The sequence below is a fragment of the Petromyzon marinus genome, chromosome 72 (genome assembly GCF_048934315.1).
Source record: "Petromyzon marinus isolate PM22_M1 ecotype Great Lakes invasive population chromosome 72, UKy_Petmar_22M1.pri1.0, whole genome shotgun sequence".
In the NCBI taxonomy this organism is placed as follows: Eukaryota; Metazoa; Chordata; class Hyperoartia; order Petromyzontiformes; family Petromyzontidae; genus Petromyzon; species Petromyzon marinus.
This window is the reverse complement of record NC_133738.1, coordinates 6,265,177-6,293,082: the sequence shown is the minus strand read 5'-3', so window position 1 is coordinate 6,293,082 and position 27,906 is coordinate 6,265,177. Positions and strand designations below refer to the sequence as shown.

The 27,906-nt window shown below is 51.8% G+C and overlaps 1 protein-coding gene across 1 annotated transcript in view; it reads left to right on the top strand.

The window, feature by feature from the left end:
* Window positions 1–27,906, top strand: part of LOC116957310 (solute carrier family 2, facilitated glucose transporter member 11-like) — a 68,195-nt gene that overhangs the window by 25,921 nt on the left and 14,368 nt on the right. The window contains exons 6-8 of the mRNA XM_076055749.1: window positions 3,723–3,852; window positions 7,662–7,857; window positions 21,453–21,797. Of these exons, the coding sequence (XP_075911864.1) occupies window positions 3,723–3,852; window positions 7,662–7,857; window positions 21,453–21,797 (671 nt within the window). The remainder of the gene's footprint in view (window positions 1–3,722; window positions 3,853–7,661; window positions 7,858–21,452; window positions 21,798–27,906) is intronic.

The window sequence follows — 27,906 nt, the reverse complement described above, 5'->3', positions numbered from 1 at the left end:
TCATCGTCGTCGACGTCATCATCATCGTCGTCGACGTCATCATCGTCGACGTCATCAGCGCCGTCATCGACGTCGTCATCATCGTCATCATCAATGCAGACGTCAAACGATAGCGGCTCAACCGAACGTCGTCGATGTCATCATCGTCGACGTCATCATCGGCGTCGTCGACGTCGTCATCGTCGTCGTCGACGTCGTCATCATCGTCATCGACGTCATCATCATCGTCGACGTCATCATCATCATCGTCGACATCATCATCGTCATCGACGTCATCATCGTCGACGTCATCATCGTCTGATGACGTGGCTCAACCGAGCGTCGTCGTCATCGTCGTCATCGTCATCGTCGTCGTCATCGTCATCGCCGTTGACGTCATCATCGTCGTCGTCATGGACACCATTGGGTTCGATCAACGCTCGGTAGAGGTCGCTGTCACGTGACGCTGTGCGCCCTGAGTCTCCGGATCATCTGTGGGAGTCTCTGGGTATGCACGGGTCTCTAAGAGTCTGGGTCTCTGTGTGTGGTGTGTCTGTGGTGTGTGTGGTGTGTGTGTGTGGTGTGTGTGTGGTGTGGTGTGTGTGTGTGGTGTGTGTGTGGTGTGTGTGGTGTGTGTGTGGTGTGGTGTGTGTGTGTGTGTGGTGTGTGTGGTGTGTGTGTGGTGTGTGTGGTGTGTGTGTGGTGTGGTGTGTGTGTGTGTAGTGTGGTGTGTGTGTGGTGTGTGTGTGTGGTGTCTGTGGTGTGTGTGTGGAGTGTGTGGTGTGTGTGGTGTGTGTGTGGTGTGGTGTGTGTGTGTGTGGTGTGTGTGGTGTGTGTGTGGTATGTGGTGTGTGTGTGGTGTGTAGTGTGGTGTGTGTGTGTGTGTGGTGTGTGGTGTGTGGTGTGGTGTGTGTGGTGTGTGTGGTGTGTGTGGTGTGTGTGGTGTGGTGTGTGTGTGGTGTGTGTGTGTGTGGTGTGGTGTGTGTGTGGTGTGTGTAGTGTGTGGTGTGTGTGTGGTCTCTGTGTGGTGTCTGTGGTGTGTGTGGTGTGTGTGTGTGATGTGTGTGATGTGTGTGGTGTGTGTCTGTGTGTATGTAATGTGTAATGTATGTAATGTGTGTAATGTGTGTGTGTGTAATGTGTGTAACGTGTGTGTGTAGTGTGTGTGTGATGTGTAATGTATGTGATGTATGGTGATGTGTAATGTGTAATGTAATGTGTGTGTGTAATGTGTGTATGTGATGTGTGTGTAATGTGTGTAATGTGTGTGTGATGTGTGTATGTAACGTGTAATGTGTCTGTGTGATGTGTAATGTATGTAATCTTCTTTGGTTCTTTCGGTAAAGTCACGTAGAATGATAATAAAATAATAAATTGATAAATTTTTATTATTTGATAATTTTTTTTATTATTTTATTCTCATTCTACGTGACTTTACCGAAAGAACCAAAGAAGATGAATCATTGCAGTCACGAAAGCTTTAAATCGAAATGTATGTAATGTGTAATGTGTGTGATGTGTAATGTGTGTGTGTGTAATGTGTGTGTGTGTGATGTGTGTGATGTGTATGTGTGATGTGTGTGGTATGTGTGTATGTGTGTGTCTGTGTGTGATGTGTGATGTAACGTGTCTGTGTGTGTAATGTGTGTAATGTGTCTGTGTGTGATGTGTGTATGCAATGTGTGTGTGTAATGTGTCTGTGTGTGTAATGTGTGTGTGATGTGTCTGTGTGTGTGATGTGTGTATGTAATGTGTAATGTGTGTAATGTGTGTGTGATGTGTGTATGTAATGTGTAATGTGTGTAATGTATGTGTGTGTGATGTGTGTATGTAATGTGTAATGTGTGTAATGTGTGTGTGTGTGATGTGTGTATGTAATGTGTAATGTGTGTAATGTGTGTGTGTGTGATGTGTGTATGTAATGTGTAATGTGTGTAATGTGTGTGTGTGTGATGTGTGTAATGTGTGTGTGTGTGATGTGTGTAATGTGTAATGTAATGTGTGTGTGATGTGTGTGTATGTGTGTAATGTGTGTAATGTGTCTGTGTGTAATGTGTGGTGTATGTAATGTGTGATGTGTGTAATGTGTCTGTGTGTGATGTGTGGTGTATGCAATGTGTGTGTGTAATGTGTGTCTGTGTGTGTGTAATGTGTCTGTGTGTGTCTGTGTGTAATGTGTGTATGTGTGTGTGTGATGTGTCTGTGTGTGTGATGTGTGTGATGTGTGTGTGTGATGTGTGTATGTAATGTGTAATGTGTGGTGTATGTAATGTGTGTGATGTGTGTGTGTGATGTGTGTAATGTGTGTAATGTGTGTGTGTGTATGTAATGTGTAATGTGTCTGTAATGTGTATAATGTGTCTGTGTGTGTGATGTGTGTGATGTGTCTGTGTGTGATGTGTGTGATGTGTGTATGTAATGTGTAATGTGTGGTGTATGTAATGTGTGTAATGCGTGTGTGTGTGGTGTGTGTGTGTGATGTGTGTAATGTGTGATGTGTAGTGTGTCTGTGTGTGTGATGTGTGTGATGTATGTAATGTGTGTAATGTGTCTGTGTGTGATGCGTGTGTGTGTGGTGTGTGTGTGTGATGTGTGTGTATGTGTGTAATGTGTGTGTGATGTGTAATGTCTGTGTGTGATGTGTGTAATGTGTAATGTAATGTCTGTGTGTAATGTGTGTAATGTGTAATGTAATGTGTGTGTGTAATGTGTGTAATGTGTCTGTGTGTCTGTGTGTGTCTGTGTGTGATGCGTGTGTGTGTGTCTGTGTGTGTGATGTGTGTGTATGTGTGTAATGTGTGTGTGATGTGTAATGTGTGTGATGTGTAATGTGTGTGTGATGTGTGTGTATGTGTGTAATGTGTCTGTGTGTGTAATGTGTGTGTATGTGTGTAATGTGTCTGTGTGTGTAATGTGTGTGTCTGTGTGTAATGTGTGTAATGTGTAATGTGTCTGTGTGATGTGTGTGTATGTATGTAATGTGTATATGTGATGTGTAATGTGTGTGTGTGATGTGTGTGTGTGTAATGTGTGTGTGTAATGTGTGTGTGTGTAATGTGTATGTAATGTGTGTGTAATGTGTGTGATGTGTGATGTGTAATGTGTGTGTGATGTGTGTGTATGTGTGTAATGTGTCTGTGTGTGTAATGTGTGTGTATGTGTGTAATGTGTCTGTGTGTGTAATGTGTGTGTCTGTGTGTAATGTGTGTAATGTGTAATGTGTCTGTGTGATGTGTGTGTATGTATGTAATGTGTATATGTGATGTGTAATGTGTGTGTGTGATGTGTGTGTGTGTAATGTGTGTGTGTAATGTGTGTGTGTGTAATGTGTATGTAATGTGTGTGTAATGTGTGTGTGTGATGTGTCTGTGTGTGTGTGTGATGTGTGTGTATGTGTGTAATGTGTGTATGTGTGTGTGTAATGTGTCTGTGTGTGTGTGATGTGTCTGTGTGTGTATGTAATGTGTCTGTGTGTGTCTGTGTGTAATGTGTGTGTATGTAATGTGTCTGTGTGTGTCTGTGTGTAATGTGTGTGTATGTAATGTGTGTGATGTGTGTCTGTGTGTAATGTGTCTGTGTGTCTGTGTGTAATGTGTCTGTGTGTAATGTGTCTGTGTGTGTGTGTGTGTAATGTATGGTGTATGTAATGTGTGTAATGTCTAACGTGTGTGTGATGTGTAATGTGTGTGTGTGATGTGTAATGTGATGTCTGTGTGTGATGTGCGCGTGGTGCCTCTGGGCAGGCGTGGGACTGAGTCTGCAGCCAATGTACGTGGGCGAGTGCGCCCTGCAGCGCCAGCGGGGAACCCTGGCCATGAGCACGGTAGTGGCACTCACCCTGGGCCTGCTCAGCGCTCAGATCCTGGGGCTCAGGTGGGGACACAGTCCACCCTGGTGGTGGGGACACAGTCCACCCTGGTGGTGGGGACACAGTCCACCCTGGTGGTGGTGGTGGGGACACAGTCCACCCTGGTGGTGGTGGGGACACAGTCCACCCTGGTGGTGGTGGGGACACAGTCCACCCTGGTGGAGACACAGTCCACCCTGGTGGTGGTGGGGACACAGTCCACCCTGGTGGAGACACAGTCCACCCTGGTGGTGGGGACACAGTCCACCCTGGTGGTGGTGGTGGGGACACAGTCCACCCTGGTGGAGACACAGTCCACCCTGGTGGTGGGGACACAGTCCACCCTGGTGGTGGGGACACAGTCCACCCTGGTGGTGGGGACACAGTCCACCCTAGTGGTGGTGGAGACACAGTCCACCCTGGTGGTGGTGGTGGGGACACAGTCCACCCTGGTGGAGACACAGTCCACCCTGGTGGTGGGGACACAGTCCACCCTGGTGGTGGTGGTGGGGACACAGTCCACCCTGGTGGGGACACAGTCCACCCTGGTGGTGGGGACACAGTCCACCCTGGTGGGGACACAGTCCACCCTGGTGGGGACACAGTCCACCCTGGTGGGGACAGTCCACCCTGGTGGGGACACAGTCCACCCTGGTGGTGGTGGGGACACAGTCCACCCTGGTGGTGGAGACACAGTCCACCTTGGTGGTGGAGACACAGTCCACCCTGGTGGTGGTGGGGACACAGTCCACCTTGGTGGAGACACAGTCCACCCTGGTGGAGACACAGTCCACCCTGGTGGTGGTGACACAGTCCACCTTGGTGGAGACACAGTCCACCCTGGTGGTGGTGACAGTCCACCCTGGTGGGGACACAGTCCACCCTGGTGGTGGTGGTGGGGACACAGTCCACCCTGGTGGTGGAGACACAGTCCACCCTGGTGGTGGTGACAGTCCACCCTGGTGGTGGGGACACAGTCCACCCTGGTGGTGGGGACAGTCCACCCTGGTGGTGGTGACAGTCCACCCTGGTGGTGGTGGTGGGGACACAGTCCACCCTGGTGGTGGGGACACAGTCCACCCTGGTGGTGGTGACAGTCCACCCTGGTGGTGGGGACACAGTCCACCCTGGTGGTGGAGACACAGTCCACCCTGGTGGAGACACAGTCCACCCTGGTGGTGGTGACAGTCCACCCTGGTGGGGACACAGTCCACCCTGGTGGTGGTGGGGACACAGTCCACCCTGGTGGGGACACAGTCCACCCTGGTGGTGGTGACAGTCCACCCTGGTGGAGACACAGTCCACCCTGGTGGTGGTGACAGTCCACCCTGGTGGGGACACAGTCCACCCTGGTGGTGGTGGTGGGGACACAGTCCACCCTGGTGGGGACACAGTCCACCCTGGTGGTGGAGACACAGTCCACCCTGGTGGGGACACAGTCCACCCCTGGTGGTGGTGACAGTCCACCCTGGTGGGGACACAGTCCACCCTGGTGGGGACACAGTCCACCCTGGTGGAGACACAGTCCACCCTGGTGGAGACACAGTCCACCCTGGTGGTGGGGGGACAGTCCACCCTGGTGGTGGGGACACAGTCCACCCTGGGTGTGGGGGGACACAGTCCACCCTGGTGGTGGGGACACAGTCCACCCTGGTGGTGGGGACAGTCCACCCTGGTGGAGACACAGTCCACCCTGGTGGTGGTGGGGACAGTCCACCCTGGTGGTGGGGACACAGTCCACCCTGGTGGTGGGGACAGTCCACCCTGGTGGGGACACAGTCCACCCTGGTGGTGTTGGTGGGGACACAGTCCACCCTGGTGGTGGGGACACAGTCCACCCTGGTGGAGACACAGTCCACCCTGGTGGTGACAGTCCACCCTGGTGGTGGTGGTGGGGACACAGTCCACCCTGGTGGTGGTGACAGTCCACCCTGGTGGAGACACAGTCCAGCCTGTGGTGGGGACACAGTCCACCCTGGTGGAGACACAGTCCACCCTGTGGTGGGGACACAGTCCACCCTGGTGGTGGTGGTGGGGACACAGTCCACCCTGGTGGAGACACAGTCCACCCTGGTGGGGACACAGTCACCCTGGTGGTGGGGACACAGTCCACCTGGTGGGTGGGGACACAGTCCACCCTGGTGGTGGTGACAGTCCACCCTGGTGAGACACAGTCCAGCCTGGTGGTGGGGACACAGTCCACCCTGGTGGTGGTGGTGGGGACACAGTCCACCCTGGTGGAGACACAGTCCACCCTGGTGGGGACACAGTCACCCTGGTGGTGGGGACACAGTCCACCCTGGTGGTGGGGACACAGTCCACCCTGGTGGTGGGGACACAGTCCACCCTGGTGGTGGGGACACAGTCCACCCTGGTGGTGGTGACAGTCCACCCTGGTGGAGACACAGTCCAGCCTGGTGGTGGTGACACAGTCCACCCTGGTGGTGGTGGTGGGGACACAGTCCACCCTGGTGGAGACACAGTCCACCCTGGTGGGGGACACAGTCCACCCTGGTGGTGGGGACACAGTCCACCCTGGTGGTGGTGGTGGAGACACAGTCCACCTTGGTGGAGACACAGTCCACCCTGGTGGTGGTGGGGACACAGTCCACCCTGGTGGTGGTGACACAGTCCACCTTGGTGGTGGTGGTGGGGACACAGTCCACCCTGGTGGTGGTGGGGACACAGTCCACCCTAGTGGTGGTGGTGACAGTCCACCCTGGTGGTGGTGGTGGGGACACAGTCCACCCTGGTGGTGGTGGTGACGGGCGAGGTGGGGCGAGTTTCCACTTATCTCGACCTGCAACCTCCTCCCCACCCCCCAACCCCCTCCCCCCAACCCCACCCCCAACCCCAACCCCCTCCCCCCCAACCCCCCTCCCCCAACCCCCTCCCCCCAACCCGCACCTTGACCCCCACCCCCTTCCCCACCCACTCCTTCCCCCTCCCCCCAACCCCTCCTCCCTCACCCCACCCCTCCCCCCTCCTTCCCCCCACCCCCCACCCCCTCCTCTTCTACTCCCTCCCCTCATCCCCTCCCCCACTCCCCTCTCTCCCCATCCCCCCTCCCCTTCACTCTCCCCCTCCCCACCCCTCCCCCCACCCCTCCCATACCCCCCTCCCCCACCCCTTCAACTCCCTCCCCCCAACCCCTCCCCCAACCTCCCATACCCCCCCTCCCTCCTCCCCCAACCCCTTCAACTCCCTCCCCCATCTCCCTCCCCCCACCCCCTCCCCCCAACCCACCTTCACCCCACACCCCGTGCCCCCGCCCTCTCCCTCCCCCCACCCCCACAACCCCCAACCCCCTCATTCCCCCCACCCCCTCCCCCCTCCTTCCCCCACCTCCTCCCCTTCTACTCCCTCCCCCATCCCCCTCCCCCCACCCCCTCCCCCAACCCCCACCTTCACCCCCCACCCCCTGCCCCCGCCCCCTCCTTCCCCCTCCCCCAACCCCTCCTCCCTCACCCCACCCCTCCCCCCTCCTTCCCCCCACCCTCTCCTCTTTTACTCCCTCCCCCCTTCTCCCCTCTCCCTCCCCCACCCCCTCCCCCCAACCCCCACATTCCCCCCCACCCCTCCTTCCCCCACCCCCTCCTTCCTCCATCCCCCTCCCCCCTCCCCTTCTACTCCCTCCCCCCACCCCCCCATCCCCCTCCCCCCACCCCCTCCCCCCGACCCCCACCTTCACCCACCACCCCGTGCCCCGCCCTCTCCCTCCCCCCACCCCACAACCCCCACCCCCTCATTCCCCCCCACCCCCCTCCCCCCTCCTTCCCCCACCTCCTCCCCTTCTACTCCCCCCCCACCCCCCCCTCCCCACCCCTCCCCCCAGGCAGGTGATGGGCGAGCCCCATCTGTGGCCCCTGGCTCTGTCCCTGCCCGCCCTCCCTGCCGCCCTGCAGCTGCTGCTGCTGCCCTGGCTGCCCGAGAGTCCACGGCACCTGCTGCTAGACCGCCACGAGCCGCGCCGCGCCGCTCGCAGGTGGCCGGGCTCTCTCCACTGCTCGATAGCCACTCACTCACTCACACACTTACTCACTTACACACTCACTTACACACTCCTTACACACTCCTTACACACTCACTCACACACTCACTCACACACTCACTCACTTACACACTCACTTACACACTCACTCACACACTTACACACTCACACACTCACTTACACACTCACTCACACAGTCACTCATTCACTCAACACACACTTACACACTCACTTACACACTTACACACTCACTCACACACTCACTCACACACTCACTCACACACTCACACACTCACTATCACTCTTACACACTCACAAACTCACTTACACACTCACTTACCCACTCACTCACACACTCACTTACACACTTACACACTCACTCATACACTCACTTACACACTCACACACTCACACACTCACTTACACACTCACTCACACACTCACTCACACACTCACTTACACACTCACTCACACACTCACTCACACACTCACTTACACACTCACTCACACACTCACTGACTCACTCACACACTCACTTACACACTCACTTACACACTCACACACTCACTCACACACTCACTCACACACTTACACACTCACTTACACACTCACTCACTTACACACTCACTCACTTACACACTCACTCACACACTCACTTACACACTCACTCACACACTCACTTACACACTCACTTACACACTCACTCACACACTCACTCACACACTCACTTACACACTTACACACTCCTTACACACTCACTTACACACTCACTTACACACTTACACACTCACTCACACACTCACTCACACACTCACTTACACACTCACTCACTTACACACTCACTCACTTACACACTCACTCACACACTCACTCACTTACACACTCACTCACTTACACACTCACTCACACACTCACTCACACACACACACTCACTTACTCTCACTTACACACTCACTTACACACTTACTTACACACTCACTTACACACTTACACACTCACTCACTCACACACTCACTTACACACTCACTCACACACTCACTGACTCACTTACACACTCACTTACCACACTCACTTACACACTTACACACTCATACACTCACTGACTCACACACTCACTTACACACTCACTTACACACTTACACACTCACTTACACACTCACTTACACACTTACACACTCACTCACACACTCACTTACACACTCACTTACACACACACTCACACACTCACTTACACACTTACTTACACACTTACACACTCACTCACACACTCACTTACACACTCACTTACACACTCACACACTCACTTACACACTTACACACTTCACTTACACACTCACTTACACACTCACTTACACACTTACACACTCACTTACACACTCACTGACTCACACAATCACTTACACACTCACTCACACACTCACTTACACACTCACTTACACACTCACTCACACACTTACACACCACTTACACACTCACTCACTTACACACTCACTCACACACTCACTTACACACTTACACACTCACTCACACACTCACTTACACACTTACACACTCACTCACACACTCACTTACTCACTTACACACTCACTTACACACTCACTTACACACTCACTTACACACTCACTTACACACTTACACACTCACAAACACACTCACTTACACACTCACTCACTCACTTACACACTCACTTACACACTCACACACTCACTTACACACTCACTTACACACTCACTCACTCACACACTTACACACTTACTCACACACTTACACACTCACACACTCACTTACACACTTACACACTCACTTACACACTCACTCACACACTCACTTACACACTCACTCACACACTCACTCACACACTCACTTACACACTCCACTTACACACTTACTCATCTCACTTACACACTCTTACACACTCACTCACTCACTTACACACTCACTTACACACTCACTTACACACTTACACACTCACGTACTTACTTACACACTCACTTACACACTCACTTACACACTCACACACTCACTTACACACTTACTCACTCACTTACACACTTACACACTCACTTACACACTCACTTACACACTTACACACTCACACACTCACTTACACACTTACACACTCACTTACACACTCACTTACACACTTACACACTCACTTACACACTCACTCACACACTTACACACACACTTACACACTTACACACTCACTTACACACTCACTCACACACTTACACACACACTTACACACTCACACACTCACTTACACACTTACACACTCACACACTTACTTACACACTCACTTACACACTCACTTACACACTCACTTACACACTTACACACTCACTCACACACTCACTTACACACTCACTTACACACTCACTTACACACTTACACACTCACTCACACACTCACTCACTTACACACTTACACACTCACTTACACACTCACACACTTACACACTCACTTACACACTTACACACTCACACACTTACACACTCACTTACACACTTACACACTCACTTACACACTTACACACTCACTCTTACACACTCACACACTCACTTACACACTCACTTACACACTTACACTTACACACTCACTTACACACTCACTCACTTACACACTCACACACTCACTTACACACTCACTTACACACTCACTTACACACTCACTCACACACTCACTCAGTCACACACTCACTTACACACTCACTTACACACTCACTTACACACTCACACACTCACTTACACACTCACTCACACACTTACACACTCACACACTCACTCACTCACACACTCACTTACACACTCACTTACACACTCACTCACACACTCACTTACACACTCACTCACTTACACACTCACTTACACACTTACACACTCACTCACACACTCACTTACACACTTACACACTCACTCACACACTCACTTACACACTTACACACTCACTCACTCATTTACACACACACTCATTCATACACTCACTTACACACTTACACACTCACTTACACACTTACACACTCACTTACACACTCACTGACTCACTCACTCACTCACACACTCACTCACACACTCACTTACACACTCACTTACACACTCACACACTTACACACTCACTTACACACTTATACACTCACACACTTACACACTCACTTACACACTTACACACTCACTTACACACTTACACACTCACTTACACACTCACACACTCACTTACACACTCACTTACACACTTACACACTCACTTACACACTCACTCACTTACACACTCACACACTCACTTACACACTTACACACTCACTTACACACTCACTTACACACTCACTCACACACTCACTCAGTCACACACTCACTTACACACTCACTTACACACTCACTTACACACTCACACACTCACTTACACACTCACTCACACACTTACACACTCATACACTCACTCACTCACACACTCACTTACACACTCACTTACACACTCACTCACACACTCACTTACACACTCACTCACTTACACACTCACTTACACACTTACACACTCACTCACACACTCACTTACACACTTACACACTCACTCACACACTCACTTACACACTTACACACTCACTCACTCATTTACACACACACTCATTCATACACTTACTTACACACTTACACACTCACTTACACACTTACACACTCACTTACACACTCACTGACTCACTCACTCACTCACACACTCACTTACACACTCACTTACACACTCACTCACTTACACAACAACAACAACAACCGCCATTCGCCACTAAGTGGCGGTGACGTCACCACGACGCTTGTGCCAGACTATGTGCACCCTGAGGCCACGTGAAGTGTCAAACGCCCGCTGGCAGGTGGTCACGGGGCAGACCCAGGTGCCACGGGTCGACTGACTGAGATGACTGGCTGATGCACCACCTGTGCCCCCTACTGTGCCAACCTGCTGTGCTTTAGCCAACCGGCGCTCCGCTCGCTGTTGTGAGCGTCGCTCCTCCGCCCTCCGTTGTTGTTGGAGGGCGACTGCCTCCAACTGCCCAGTAGCATCCTTCACGAGCCTCCTCCACAGAGGCCGATCTTGACACCGCTGGTACCAGTCATCGGCAAGTCCACTCAGCTCCACGTCCTCCTGTACCACATCACTCCATCTCTTCTCCAGCCCGTGCCGCGCCCGCTTAGCCCCCTCAATCCGGCCAAACAAAAGCTGTTTCGGCATGCGTTTGCTGGGCATGCGGGCTACATGACCCAGCCATCGCAGCCTTGCCTGCCGGAGGAGCTCACCGATGGGACCCTGCCCAGATCTTTCAAGGATTTGTGAGCTCCTCACACAATCCAGTCTGGTTAAACCCAGGATGGATCGTAGGCAGGCCAGCCTAAATGTTTCTAACCGGCGAAGATGTTCCATTAGGGGGGTCCACGTTTCGCAAGCGTAGAGAAGGGAGGGAATGACCGTGGCCGAGAAGACCTGAAGCTTAGTGCGGAGCGACAGACCAGGTAGCTTCCACACAGTGTTATGCAACCGATGAAAAGATATTGCCGCTCGACTGATTCGGAGTGAGACCTCTGCTGTTAAACTGGAGCCAGTCATAAGCACACTGCCCAGGTATGGGAAACTCTCCACTCTCTCCACAACTGCCCCATCACCGATTGGGAGTTGTGGGGGTGGAGTGTCCGATGGTACAAAATACCCAGGCAGGTGCTTAGTTTTGGTGGGGCTGATGGTAAGGCCCCACCTCTTAGTGGCACGCTCCAGTCTCAGCAGCAGCGTCTCCAACTCCTCCTCTGACTGAGCAGCTATTACCAAGTCATCAGCATACATAACGTGGTTGAGCAATAGGGAGCCATCCCTTGACCGCACCCGGGCATCGATTAGCCTCCCATTATATCTGTACCATATGGAGATTCCCCCGGTACAGCTATTGAAGGCTTCACGAACTACATGGTCAAAATAGATGTTAAATAATGTGGGAGCCAGAGGACATCCCTGTCGCACCCCAAGGTGTACAGGGAATGGCTCTGACTCCCGGCCACGTAGTTTTACCCGGGCCCGCTCACCATCATGAAGGTCCTTAATGATCGTGAGCAGAGGGTCAGGTACTCCAAAAGCACGAAGAACGACCCAGAGCCCAGGCCTACTGATGGTATCATAGGCCTTGACCAGGTCAATAAAGCAGAGATGTAGGTCTTGTTGGAATTCCCTACACCTCTGCTGTAGCAGACGGACAGAAAATATCGCATCTGTGCAGGACCGCCCTTTCCTGAAACCGCATTGGGGCTCCGCAAGCCTCTCCTCAGCGTGCCTGGCAAGGCGATGCTGAATAATCCTTGCCAGGACCTTTCCCGGCACACTGAGGAGTGAGATGCCCCTGTAGTTGTTACAGTCTGTGCGGTCCCCCTTCTTAAAAAGGGGGACCACCAGGGCATCCTTCCAATCCTGCGGAACCCGTCCAGTGGTCCAGACTGTTGTTATGATGTCATATAGGGCAGTCTGTGCACAAACGCCACCCTCCCTCAGCATTTCGCTTGGGAGATCATCTCTGCCCGCTGCCTTTCCTGGTCTCAGACTCCGGATCGCCTTCAATACTTCCTCAGCAGATGGCACCTCAGCCAGCCACTCACAGGGGGTGACTTCATCCAATATTTGAGGCACCGCAGCCTCAGCAGGGTCATCCTCACTTTGTGCCACGGTGTTTTCCTGGCTGAGGGATTTTCCCTCCCCCAGGACCTCACAGAAATGCTCAGCAAATCTGCGAACCTGTTCCTGGGGGTCGGAAATTGGATCACCGTTTTTCCCCCTAATGATGGTAATAGGTGTGGCGCTGCAGGTTACTTTTTTGATGGAGTTAAATAGAGATTTGTGATCACGGGCCACTGAGGCAGACTCCATCTCCTCAGCAACCCGCGACCACCACCCATCCTTGCAGCGCCTCACGGCTCTCCGAACCTCCGAGCGAAGGCTGCGGTAAGCCTCCTCATTCTCTGACGTGGGATTCTGTAGCCGATGACAGTGGGCCTGTCGCTTTTTCTCAACCATCCTGAACAACTCCTCTGTCATCCAGGGTGTCTGGGGAGGTCTGGACCGCGTACCCAAAGCAGCCATTGCAGCTGCATGAGTCACAGTCCTAAACCTCGCCCATTTACCCTCGACATCAGGAGGAGTCGGGGACGATGCCAATCCCAGCCGCAAGCGATGATGAAATTCTCGCTTGCAACTTTCATCAGATAACTGAGACCAGGCCACTTTAGGTTGGAATGGGGTCCTGGGTGTACACCCACCACCGGAGTGGAAGAATGGCAGGCGCATCTTACAGATGACTAGTCGATGGTCAGAGGGCAGATCAGCTCCACGGTAGGTCCTGGTGTCAAGGACATGGGCTCGCATTCGCTGGTCCATCACTATGTAGTCCAGCAGATGTTCTTGCTTGGACCCAGCATGCATCCATGATGTTGTGTGGATGCGCCGATGCCGGAACAGCGTGTTGGTAATTACAAGCCCATGGGCTGCACAAAAATCTAGCAGCCTCCTACCGTTGTTATTGAGCTGATCTGGCCCATGCTCTCCAATCACTCCAGACCAGGTGCCAGTATCATGACCAACTCGGGCATTGAAGTCACCCAACATGATGACTCTATCCCGAGGGGCCACTTTAGCCAGCACCTGTGACTGGAGGTCATAGAAGGCATCTGACTCATCGGCTTTGCCTGCATCCCTCCACGGATGTTCATCTTCGGTGGGGGCATAAGTAACCACGACCACCATTCCTCGCCTCCGGTTGATGGGAAGGCGAGCCCAAAGTAGCCTGGGGCTTACAGCTTCCCACACCTCACCGCCACGCTCCCACGCCCCCTTCATTCTTTTGTTCAAAAGAAGACCCACACCCTGTTGTTTGGCAGTCTGCTGCCCCGAGTAGAGGACTGTCCACCCCTCATGGTGGCAGGAGCCAGAGCCGGTCCACCGGACCTCCTGAATGCCGCATAGATCCAGGCGGTACCGGTCCAGCTCCCGACAGAGGAGTGGCAGCCTCTCCTCTGCAGTGAGCGTTCGAACATTCCACGTGGCCACCCGTAGTGGCTTTTCGTTGTTTCTGGAGTAGCCCCGAGGGTAGGTATTCAATCTCACTTACACACTCACTTACACACACATTCATACACTCACTCACTTACACACTCACTCACTGACTCACTCACTTACACACTCACTTACACACTCACTCACACACTCACTTACACACTCACTTACACACTCATTCATACACTCACTTACACACTCACTTACACACTCACTTACACACTCACTCACACACTCACACACACACTCACTCACACACTCACACAGTCACTTACACACTTACACACTCACTCACACACTCACTTACACACTTACACACTCACTTACACACAGTCACTTACACACTCACTCACACACTCACTCACACACTTACACACTCACTTACACACTCACTTACACACTCACTTACACACTTACACACTCACTCACTTACACACTTACACACTCACTCACACACTCACTTACACACTCACACACTCACTTACACACTCACTTACACACTCATACAGTCACTTACACACTTACACACTCACTTACACACTCACTTACACACTCACTTACACACTTACTTACACACTCACTTACACACTCACTTACACACTTACACACTCACTTACACACTCACTCACACACTCACTTACACACTCACTCACACACTCACACACTCACTTACACACTCACTTACACACTTACACACTCACTCACACACTCACTCACACACTCACTCACACACTCACTTACACACTCACACACTCACACACTCACTTACACACTCACTTACACACTCACACACTCACACACTCACTTACACACTCACACACTCACACACTCACTCACTCACACACTCACTCACACACTTACACACTCACTTACACACTCACTCACACACTCACACACTCACTTACACACTTACACACTCACACACTCACTCACAAACTTACACACACACTTACACACTCACACACTCACTTACACACTCACTCACACACTCACTTACACACTCACTGTCTCACACAATCACTTACACACTCACACACTCACTCACACACTCACTTACACACTCACTCAGTCACTTACACACTCACTTACACACTCACTTACACACTCACTTACACACTCACTCAGTCACTTACACACTCACTTACACACTCACTTACACACTTACACACTCACTCACACACTCACTCACACACTCACTTACACACTCACTCACACACTCACTCACTCACACACTCACTTACACACTCACTTACACACTCACTCACTCACACACTCACTCACACACTCACTTACACACTCACTCACTCACACAATCACTTACACACTTACACACTCACTCACTCACACAATCACTTACACACTCACTTACACACTCACTTACACACTTACACACTCACTTACACACTTACACACTCACTTACACACTCACTTACTCACTCACCCACTCACACACTCACTTACACACTCACTTACACACTCACTGACTCACACACTCATACACTCACTCACTCACCCACTCACACACTCACTTACACACTCACTTACACACTCACACACACACTCACTTACACACTCACACACTCACTCACACACTCACTGACTCACTTACACACTCACTCACACACTCACTGACTCACTTACACACTCACTCACACACTCACTCACACACTCACTCACCCACTCACTTACACACTCATTCATACACTCACTGACTCACTTACACACTCACTTACACACACACTCACTCATACACTCACACAGTCACACACTCACTCACAGTCTCACACACTCACACACTCAGTCACTCAGTCACACACTCAGTCACTCACTTACACACTCACTCAATCACCCACACACTCACACACTCATACACTCACTAAGTCACACACTCATACACTCACTCAGTCACACACTTACTGACTCACTCAGTCACTCACTCACTCACCCACTCACTCATTCACTCACTCATTCACTCACTCACTTACACACTCACACACTCACTCACACACTCACTCACACATTCACTTACTCAGTCACTCACTCAGTCACACAGTCACTAACTTACACACTCAGTGACTCACCCACCCACCCACTCACACACTCCACTCCCCTCCTTCACAACTCATTCACTCGCCTCTCTCATTCACCTCGCTCCATCCACTCCCTATCCTTCAATCCCTCCTTCACCTCCCTTCACTCCACTCCGTCCTTCACAACTCCTTCACTCGCATCTCTCCTTCACCTCCCTTCACTCCACTCCCTCCACCAACTCCTTCACTCGCCTCTTTCATTCACCTCGCTCCCTTCAATCCCTGTCCTTCAATCCCTGTCCTTCAATCCCTCCTTCACCTCCCTTCACTCCACTCCGTCCTTCAACTCCTTCACTCGGTCCTTCAACTCCTTCACTCGGTCCTTCAACTCCTTCACTCGCCTCTTTCATTCACCTCGCTCCATCCACTCCATCCACTCCGTGTCCTTCAATCCCTCCTTCACCTCCCTTCACTCCACTCCGTCCTTCACAACTCCTTCACTCGCTTCTCTCCTTCACCTCGCTCCATCCACTCCCTCCTTCACAACTCCTTCACTCGCCTCTTTCATTCACCTCGCTCCATCCGCTCCATCCACTCCCTGTCCTTCAATCCCTCCTTCACCTCCCTTCACTCCACTCCGTCCTTCACAACTCCTTCACTCGCCTCTCTCCTTCACCTCGCTCCATCCACTCCCTCCTCCAACTCCTTCACTCGCCTCTTTCATTCACCTCGCTCCCTTCAATCCCTGTCCTTCAATCCCTCCTTCACCTCCCTTCACTCCACTCCCGGTCCTTCACAACTCCTTCACTCGGTCCTTCAACTCCTTCACTCGGTCCTTCAACTCCTTCACTCGCCTCTTTCATTCACATCGCTCCATCCACTCCATCCACTCCGTGTCCTTCAATCCCTCCTTCACCTCCCTTCACTCCACTCCGTTCTTCACAACTCCTTCACTCGCTTCTCTCCTTCACCTCGCTCCATCCACTCCCTCCTTCACAACTCCTTCACTCGCCTCTTTCATTCACCTCGCTCCATCCGCTCCATCCACTCCCTGTCCTTCAATCCCTCCTTCACCTCCCTTCACTCCACTCCCGGTCCTTCACAACTCCTTCACTCGCCTCTCTCCTTCACCTCGCTCCATCCACTCCCTCCTCCAACTCCTTCACTCGCCTCTTTCATTCACCTCGCTCCCTTCAATCCCTGTCCTTCAATCACTGTCCTTCAATCCCTCCCTTCACTCCACTCCGTCCTTCAACTCCTTCACTCGGTCCTTCAACTCCTTCACTCGCCTCTTTCATTCACCTCGCTCCATCCACTCCATCCACTCCGTGTCCTTCAATCCCTGTCCTTCAATCCCTCCTTCACCTCCCTTCACTCCACTCCGTCCTTCAACTCCTTCACTCGGTCCTTCAACTCCTTCACTCGGTCCTTCAACTCCTTCACTCGCCTCTTTCATTCACCTCGCTCCATCCACTCCATCCACTCCGTGTCCTTCAATCCCTCCTTCACCTCCCTTCACTCCACTCCGTCCTTCACAACTCCTTCACTCGCTTCTCTCCTTCACCTCGCTCTATCCACTCCCTCCTTCACAACTCCTTCACTCGCCTCTTTCATTCACATCGCTCCATCCACTCCATCCACTCCCTGTCCTTCAATCCCTCCTTCACCTCCCTTCACTCCACTCCCGGTCCTTCACAACTCCTTTACTCGCCTCTCTCCTTCACCTCCCTTCACTCCACTCCCTCCTCCAACTCCTTCACTCGCCTCTCTCATTCACCTCGCTCCATCCACTCCCTCCTTCACAACTCCTTCACTCGCCTCTCTCCTTCACCTCCCTTCACTCCACTCCCGGTCCTTCACAACTCCTTCACTCGCCTCTCTCCTTCACCTCGCTCCATCCACTCCCTCCTTCACAACTCCTTCACTCGCCTCTCTCCTTCACCTCGCTCCATCCACTCCGTGTCCTTCAATCCCTCCTTCACCTCCCTACACTCCACTCCTTCACAACTCCTTCACTCGCCTCTCTCCTTCACCTCGCTCCATCTACTCCCTCCTTCACAACTCCTTCACTCGCCTCTCTCATTCACCTCGCTCCCTTCAATCCCTGTCCTTCAATCCCTGTCCTTCAATCCCTCCTTCACCTCCCTTCACTCCACTCCTTCACAACTCCTTCACTCGGTCCTTCAACTCCTTCACTCGGTCCTTCAACTCCTTCACTCGCCTCTTTCATTCACCTCGCTCCATCCACTCCATCCACTCCGTGTCCTTCAATCCCTGTCCTTCAATCCCTCCTTCACCTCCCTTCACTCCACTCCCGGTCCTTCACAACTCCTTCACTCGCCTCTCTCCTTCACCTCGCTCCATCCACTCCCTCCTTCACAACTCCTTCACTCGCCTCTCTCCTTCACCTCGCTCCATCCACTCCATCCACTCCGTGTCCTTCAATCCCTGTCCTTCAATCCCTCCTTCACCTCCCTTCACTCCACTCCCGGTCCTTCACAACTCCTTCACTCGCCTCTCTCCTTCAACTCGCTCCATCCACTCCCTCCTTCACAACTCCTTCACTCGCCTCTTTCATTCACCTCGCTCCCTTAAATCCCTGTCCTTCAATCCCTCCTTCACCTCCCTTCACTCCACTCCGTCCTTCAACTCCTTCACTCGGTCCTTCAACTCCTTCACTCGCCTCTTTCATTCACCTCGCTCCATCCACTCCATCCACTCCGTGTCCTTCAATCCCTGTCCTTCAATCCCTCCTTCACCTCCCTTCACTCCACTCCTGGTCCTTCACAACTCCTTCACTCGCCTCTCTCCTTCACCTCGCTCCATCCACTCCCTCCTTCACAACTCCTTCACTCGCCTCTTTCATTCACCTCGCTCCCTTCAATCCCTGTCCTTCAATCCCTCCTTCACCTCCCTTCACTCCATTCCGTCCTTCAACTCCTTCACTCGGTCCTTCAACTCCTTCACTCACCTCTCTCATTCACCTCGCTCCATCCACTCCATCCACTCCGTGTCCTTCAATCCCTGTCCTTCAATCCCTCCTTCACCTCCCTTCACTCCACTCCCGGTCCTTCACTCGCCTCTCGAGCTCCGCTGGGGGGTTCCAGACGGCCTTCCGGTGCTGTCCTCCGTGACCCTCCTGTGCCCCAGTGCCTCCGGGCGTTGTGCGCTCTCTGTCCACCAGGTGGCGGTGTTAAGCTGCACCTGCGTTGAATCGCGGCGAGTGAGTTCAAACAGACCTTTGGTTCTATTCGGTTAAAGTCACCACGTAGTAGGTAAAAAATAAAATAACAAAAAATCACGACGTTCCGGCCACAACACAAGGGGCCTTCATCAGGTGAAGGGACCGGACTGTCCAGAGGACAGCGTTGGAGTGAAGGCAGCCAAGGCCAGGTCGCGTCCTTTAGGCTGTGTGGGAGGAAACCAAAAACGGCTTGGTATAATGTAATGTAGTGTATAATGTAGTGTAGTGTATTATGTAGTTTAGTGTATAATATAATGTGTATAATGTAGTGTATAATTTAGTGCAGGGTATAATATAGTGTAGTGTATAATGTAGTCTATAATGTAGTGCAGGGTATAATGTAGTGTAGTGTATTATGTAGTGTATAATGTAGTGCAGGGTATAATATAGTGTAGTGTATAATGTAGTGTAGTGTATTATGTAGTTTAGTGTATAATATAATGTAGTGTATAATGTAGTGTAGTGTATTATGTAGTTTAGTGTATAATATAATGTAGTGTATAATGTAGTGTAGTGTATTATGTAGTTTAGTGTATAATATAATGTAGTGTATAATGTAGTGTATAATGTAGTGCAGGGTATAATATAGTGTATAATGTAGTATAGTGTAGTGTATAGTGTAGTGTATAGTAGTGTAGTGTATAATGTAGTGTATAATGTAGCGTATAATGTAGTGTATGATGTAGTGTATAATGTAGTGTATAATGTACTGTATAATATAGTGTAGTGTATAATGTGGTGTATAATTTAGTGTATGATGTAGTGTATAATGTAGTGTATAATGTAGTGTATGATGTTGTGTAGTGTATGATGTAGTGTATAATGTAGTGTATGATGTAGTGTAGTGTATAATGTAGTGTATGATGTAATGTAGTGTATAATGTAGTGTATGATCTCTCTCTTTCCATCCCTCCACTCCCTCCATCCATCCCTCTCTGGAGGTGATGGTGATGGTGGCTGTGGAGGTGATGGTGATGGCGGTGTTGATGGTGAAGGAGGTGATGGTGATGATGGTGATGGCGGTGGTGATGGTAGCGGTGGTGTTGATGGTGATGATGGTGGCTGTGGTGGTGATGGCGGTGGTGATGGTAGCAGTGGTGTTGATGGTGAAGGAGGTGATGATGGTAGCGGTGGTGTTGATGGCGGTGATGGTGGCTGTGGTGGTGGTGTTGATGGTGAAGGAGGTGATGATGGTAGCGGTGGTGTTGATGGTGATGATGGTGATGATGGTGGCTGTGGTGGTGGTGATGGTGATGGCGGTGGTGTTGATGAAGGAGGATGGTGATGATGGTGGTTGTGGTGGTGGTGTTGATGAAGGAGGTGATGGTGATGATGGTGGTTGTGGTGATGGTGGTGATGATGAAGGAGGTGATGGTGATGATGGTGGCTGTAATCACCCTTGCCTCTACCTCCACCCCCGACTATCCAGCCCTTCGATGGCTCCGTGGAGGCGATGGCGGTGACGATGGCGGAGAGAGTGTGGAGCGAGAGATGGAGCAGATGGAGGAGGAGCGGAGCGTGCAGGTGCAGGCGAGGTCTGTGCTGGATCTGCTCCGTGACCCGCGGATGCGGAGGCAGATCGTCATCATCGTGGGCGTTAACGTGATGCAGCAGTTCAGTGGCATCAACGCGGTGAGTCTAGCGTAGTGTATAGTGTATAGTAGTGTAGTGTAGTAGTGTATAGTGTAGTGTAGTAGTGTATAGTGTAGTAGTATATAGTGTAGTGTATAGTGTAGTGTATAGTGTAGTGTAGTAGTGTATAGTGTAGTAGTATATAATGTAGTGTATAGTGTAGTGTATAGTGTAGTGTAGTAGTGTATAGTGTAGTAGTGTATAGCGTAGTGTATAGTGTAGTAGTGTGCAGTGTAGTACTGTACAGTGTAGTAGTGTATAGTGTACAGTGTAGTAGTGTATAGTGTAGTAGTGTATAGTGTAGTGTATAGTGTAGTAGTGTATAGTGTAGTGTATAGTAGTGTATAGTGTAGTAGTGTATAGTGTAGTATATAGTGTAGTAGTGTATAGTGTAGTGTATAGTGTAGTAGTGTTAGTGTATAGTAGTGTATAGTAGTGTATAGTGTAGTGTATAGTGTAGTGTATAGTGTATAGTAGTGTATAGTGTAGTGTATAGTGTAGTAGTGTACAGTGTAGTGTATAGTGTAGTGTATAGTGTAGTAGTGTCTAGCATAGTGTAGTAGTGTATAGTGTAGTGTATAGTAGTGTAAAGTGTAGTAGTGTATAGTGTAGTGTATAGTGTAGTGTAGTAGTGTACAGTGTAGTGTATAGTGTAGTGTATAGTAGTGTATAGTGTAGTGTATAGTAGTGTATAGTGTAGTAGTGTAGTAGTGTATAGTGTATAGTAGTGTATAGTGTACAGTGTAGTGTATAGTGTAGTGTAGTGTATAGTGTAGTAGTGTGTCGCGTAGTGTATAGTGTATAGTGTAGTGTATAGTGTAGTGTACAGTGTAGTGTATAGTGTAGTGTATAGTGTAGTGTAAAGTGTAGTAGTGTGTCGCGTAGTGTATAGTGTAGTGTAGTAGTGTACAGCGTAGTGTACAGTGTAGTAGTGTATAGTGTAGCAGTGTATAGTAGTAGTGTATAGTGTAGTGTAGTAGTGTACAGCGTAGTGTACAGTGTAGTAGTGTATAGTGTAGCAGTGTATAGTAGTAGTGTAGTGTATAGTGTAGTGTAGCAGTGTGCCGCGCAGTGCAGCTCCCTCGCATCGTGCCATCAATGCCGAGAGGCGATCCTCCACGCCGCACGTTGCCCCAGGCTCCCGGGTCGCCCTTCGAGCGACACCGCAGCTGCGCCTTGCTGGCGAAGCAGGCGGTGAGGGCACCAACACCGCGTCCGGGGGGTTGATGCTGGGGGCGTCGCGCGGGACCCACGTGCTGACCGGCAGCCCCAGCTTTCGCCCGGAGTCGAGGGCGCGGGGAAGGGGGCCCTGGCGACGACCGATCGCAGGCGGTCAAACCGCGGTGGGCGAACGATCCAATTCCCCGAGGGCGGACCCAGGAGCAGCGGAGGGAAAACCGCTCTGCACGGACCCCAGCCTCGGTCGGTCGGCCGGCGTCACGGAAGCTCTCCGACCGCGTTGAGCCCCCCCCCCCCCCCCCCTCCAGCGCTCTTTTAGCGTCCTTCCGCAGGCAACACGCAAGGCACCATCCGGAATTGACGGGTTTACTTCATGCCCTTTTGCGGCAAAAAAAAAAAGAATGGGAAAAAAAAATCAAAAAATCTGTGGCGGTGTTTTAAGGGTGCTGTGCGTGGGTGCTGGACAAAGTCCAAACGGGTGAGCTCCTCCTGCCGGCGGGCAAGGCTGCGTTGGCCGGGCCATTGTCGCCCCGCGTGCCCAGCCACCCGCATGCCGAAACAGCTTTTGCTCGGGCCGGATCGAGGGGGCTAAACGGGCGCGGCACTGGCTAGAGAAGAGATGGAGTGATGTGGTACAGGAGGCACGGGCTAGAGAAGAGATGGAGTGATGTGGTACAGGAGGCACGGGCTAGAGAAGAGATGGAGTGATGTGGTACAGGTAGGACGTGGAGCTGGGTGGTCCTGCCGATGACCAGGTACCAGCGGTGTCAAGATCGGCCTCTGTGGAGGAGGCTCGTGAAGGACGCTGCTACTGGGCAAGTTGGAGGCAGTCGCCCTCCAAGCAACAGCACAGTATTCCTTTCCATCACTTGCGACGTCAACCGAGGGAGTCTACCCGCGCACAGGAAACTCTTCAGCAGCACCGATGGACCCTCGTGGACCCGTTCACCCGAGCAGTACCAGGACCTCGGTCAGCCTGAACATCAGCCTGAAGATAAACCAACGCGATGGGACAGGGGCTCCGAACAAATCCCTCCCGACCGCCCGCCCGCCCGACATCACCATCGGCGACCACACGCCTGGCAGCTGTAAGCAACCCTCGCTTGACCTTGGCGCCACCAACACCAACGGAACTGTCCACTCAATTCTAGATTTGAAGCTTTCGTGACTGCAAGCATCCATGCTCTTCGGTTCTATTCGGTAAAAGTCACGTAGTAGGTAAAAGAATAAAACGAAAAAAAAAATTGAAAAAAAACCACGACGTTTCGGCCACAACACAAGTGGCCTTCATCAGGTGAAGGGACCGGACTGTCCAGAGGACAGCGTTGGAGTGAAAACAGCCAAGCCCAGGTCGCGTAACCTTTAAGCTGTGTGGGAGGAAACAAAGGCGCCTTGACAAAGGAATTAGCATAACAATGAGCATGATGTACGTAGGAGGTACATGATGGACCATGATGGACCAGGCGTGGGGGGACAATGATGGACCAGGCTTGGGGGGGGGGGGAGTTTACATAATGTTGGTGTGAAGGGAAAATAAGAAGCTGTGAAAGTTTGGGATACCACTACTTGAAAAAATATACTGTAGCATTGAAAATTAGTTCAATGTTTGGTTTGACTGAGAACATCTTTCCAACGATTGTTTAATTTGAAACCATCCTCTCGGTTGAAATTCTGTCCGCGTTTGTAAATCTGAATTGCCTCGTGGACAAATCTCTGGCGAAAGCACCCAGCAGCCGTGGAGGAACGACGCTCACAACAACGAGCGGAGCAATGGGTGGCTAAAGCTCAGCAAGGTGGCACAGTAGGGGGCACAGGTGGTGCATCGGTCAGCACCGCTAAGCTACGAACCCACTGACGGCCAGTGGCGATTATTTGAACCGTGCGTGCGTGCATGTATGTGTGCGTGTGCGGAGACACACACGGAGACACACACGGAGACACACACGGAGACACACAGACACACATACAGAGATACACACAGACACACACAGAGACACACACAGAGACACACACAGAGATACACAGAGACACACACAGATAAACAGACACACAGAGACACACACAGAGACACAGACACACAGTGACACACACAGAGACACAGAAACACACACAGACACACACACACATACAGACACACACACAGACACACACACACAGACACACACGGACACACACACAGACACACACAGAGATACACAGAGACACACACACAGACACAGACACACAGAGACACACACAGAGACACAGACAGAGACACACACACAGACACACACAGAGATACACAGAGACACAGACACACAGAGACACACACAGAGATACACAGACACACACACAGACACACACACAGACACACACACACACAGACAACAACAACAACCGCCATTCGCCACTAAGTGGCGGTGACGTCACCACGACGCTTGTGCCAGGCCATGTGCACCTTGAGGCCACGTGAAGTGTCGAACGCCCGCTGGCAGGAGGTCACGGGGCAGACCCAGGTGCCACGGGTCGACTGACTCAGATGACTGGCTGATGCACCACCTGTGGCCCCTACCGTGTCAACCTGCTGTGCTTTAGCCACCCGGCGCTCCGCTCGTTGTTGTGAGCGTCGCTCCTTCGCCCTCCGTTGTTGTTGGAGGGCGACTGCCTCCAACTGCCCAGTAGCAGCGTCCTTCACGAGCCTCCTCCACAGAGGCCGATCTTGACACCGCTAGTACCAGTCATCGGCAAGTCCACTCAGCTCCACGTCCTCCTGTACCACATCACTCCATCTCTTCTCCAGCCCGTGCTGCGCCCGTTTAGCCCCCTCGATCCGGCCGAACAAAAGCTGTTTCGGCATGCAGTGGCTGGGCATGCGGGCTACATGACCCAGCCAACGCAGCTTTGCCTGCCGGAGGAGCTCACCGATGGGACATTGCCCAGATCTTTCAAAGATTTGTGAGCTCCTCACACAATCCAGCCTGGTTAAACCCAGGATGGATCGTAGGCAGGCTAGCCTAAATGTTTCTAACCGGCGAAGATGTTCCATTAGGGGGGTCCACGTTTCGCAAGCGTAGAGAAGGGAGGGAATGACCGTGGCCGAGAAGACCTGAAGCTTAGTGCGGAGCGACAGACCAGGTAGCTTCCACACAGCGTTACGCAACCGATGAAAAGATATTGCCGCTCGACTGATTCGGAGTGAGACCTCTGCTGTTAAACTGGAGCCAGTCATAAGCACACTGCCCAGGTATGGGAAACTCTCCACTCACTCCACAACTGCCCCATCACCGATTGGGAGTTGTGGGGGTGGAGTGTCCAATGGTACAAAATACCCAGGCAGGTGCTTAGTTTTGGTGGGGCTGGTGGTAAGGCCCCATCACTTAGTGGCACGCTCCAGTCTCAGCAGCAGTGTCTCCAACTCCTCCTCTGAATGAGCAGCTATTACCAAATAATCGGCATACATAACTTGGTTGAGCAATAGCCATCGCTTGACCGCACCCGGGCATCAATCAGCTTCCCATTATATCTGTACCATATGGAGATTCCCCCGGTACATCTATTGAAGGCTTCACGAACTACGTGGTCAAAATAGATGTTAAATAATGTGGGAGCCAGAGGACATCCCTGTCGCACCCCAAGGTGTACAGGGAATGGATCTGACTCCCGGCCACGTAGTTTTACCTGGGCCCGCTCACCATCATGAAGGTCCTAAATGATCGTGAGCAGAGGGTCAGGGACTCCAAAATCACTAAGAACAACCCAGAGCCCAGGCGACCTGATGGTATCATAGGCCTTGACTAGGTCAATAAAGCAGAGATGTAGGTCTTGTTGGAATTCCCTACACCTCTGCTGTAGCAGACGGACAGAAAATGTGGCATCTGTGCAGGACCGCCCTTTCCTGAAACCGCATTGGGGCTCCGCTAGCCTCTCCTCAGTGTGCCTGGCAAGGCGATGTTGAATAATCCTTGCCAGGACCTCTCCCGGCACACTGAGGAGTGAGATGCCCCTGTAGTTGTTACAGTCTGTGCGGTCCCCCTTCTTAAAGAGGGGGACCACCAGGGCATCCTTCCAATCCTGCGGAACCCATCCAGTGGTCCAGACTGTTGTTATGATGTCATATAGGGCAGTCTGTGCACAAACACCACCCTCCCTCAGCATTTCGCTTGGGAGATCATCTCTGCCCGCTGCCTTTCCTGGTCTCAGACTCTGGATCGCCTTCAGTACTTCCTCAACAGATGGCACCTCAGCCAGCCACTCACAGGGGGTGACTTCTTTCAATATTTGAGGCACCGCAGCCTCAGCAGGGTCATCCCCACTTTGTTCCAGGATGTTTTCCTGGCTGAGGGATTTCCCCTCCCCCAGGACCTCAAAGAAATGCTCAGCAAATCTGTAAACCTGTTCCTGGGGGTCGGAGATTGGATCACCGTTTTTTCCCGTAATGATGGTAATAGGTGTGGCGCTGCAGGTTACTTTTTTGATGGAGTTAAATAGAGATTTGTGATCGCGGGCCACTGAGGCAGACTCCATCTCCTCAGCAACCCGCGACCACCACCCATCCTTGCAGTGCCTCACGGCTCTCCAAACCTCCGAGAGAAGGCTGCGGTAAGCCTCCTCATTCTCTGACGTCGGATTCTGTAGCCGATGACAGTGGGCCTGTCGCTTTTTCTCAACCATCCTGAACACCTCCTCTGTCAGCCAGGGTCTCTGGGGAGGTCTGGACCATGTACCCAAAGCAGCCATTGCAGCTGCATAAGTGACAGTCCTAAACCTCGCCCATTTACCCTCGACATCAGGAGGAGTGGGGGACGATGGCAACCCCAGCCGCAAGCGATGATGAAATTCTCGCTTGCAACTTTCATCAGATAACTGAGACCAGGCCACTTTAGGTTGGAATTGGGTCCTGGGTGTACACCCACCACTGGAGTGGAAGAATGGCAGGCGCATCTTACAGATG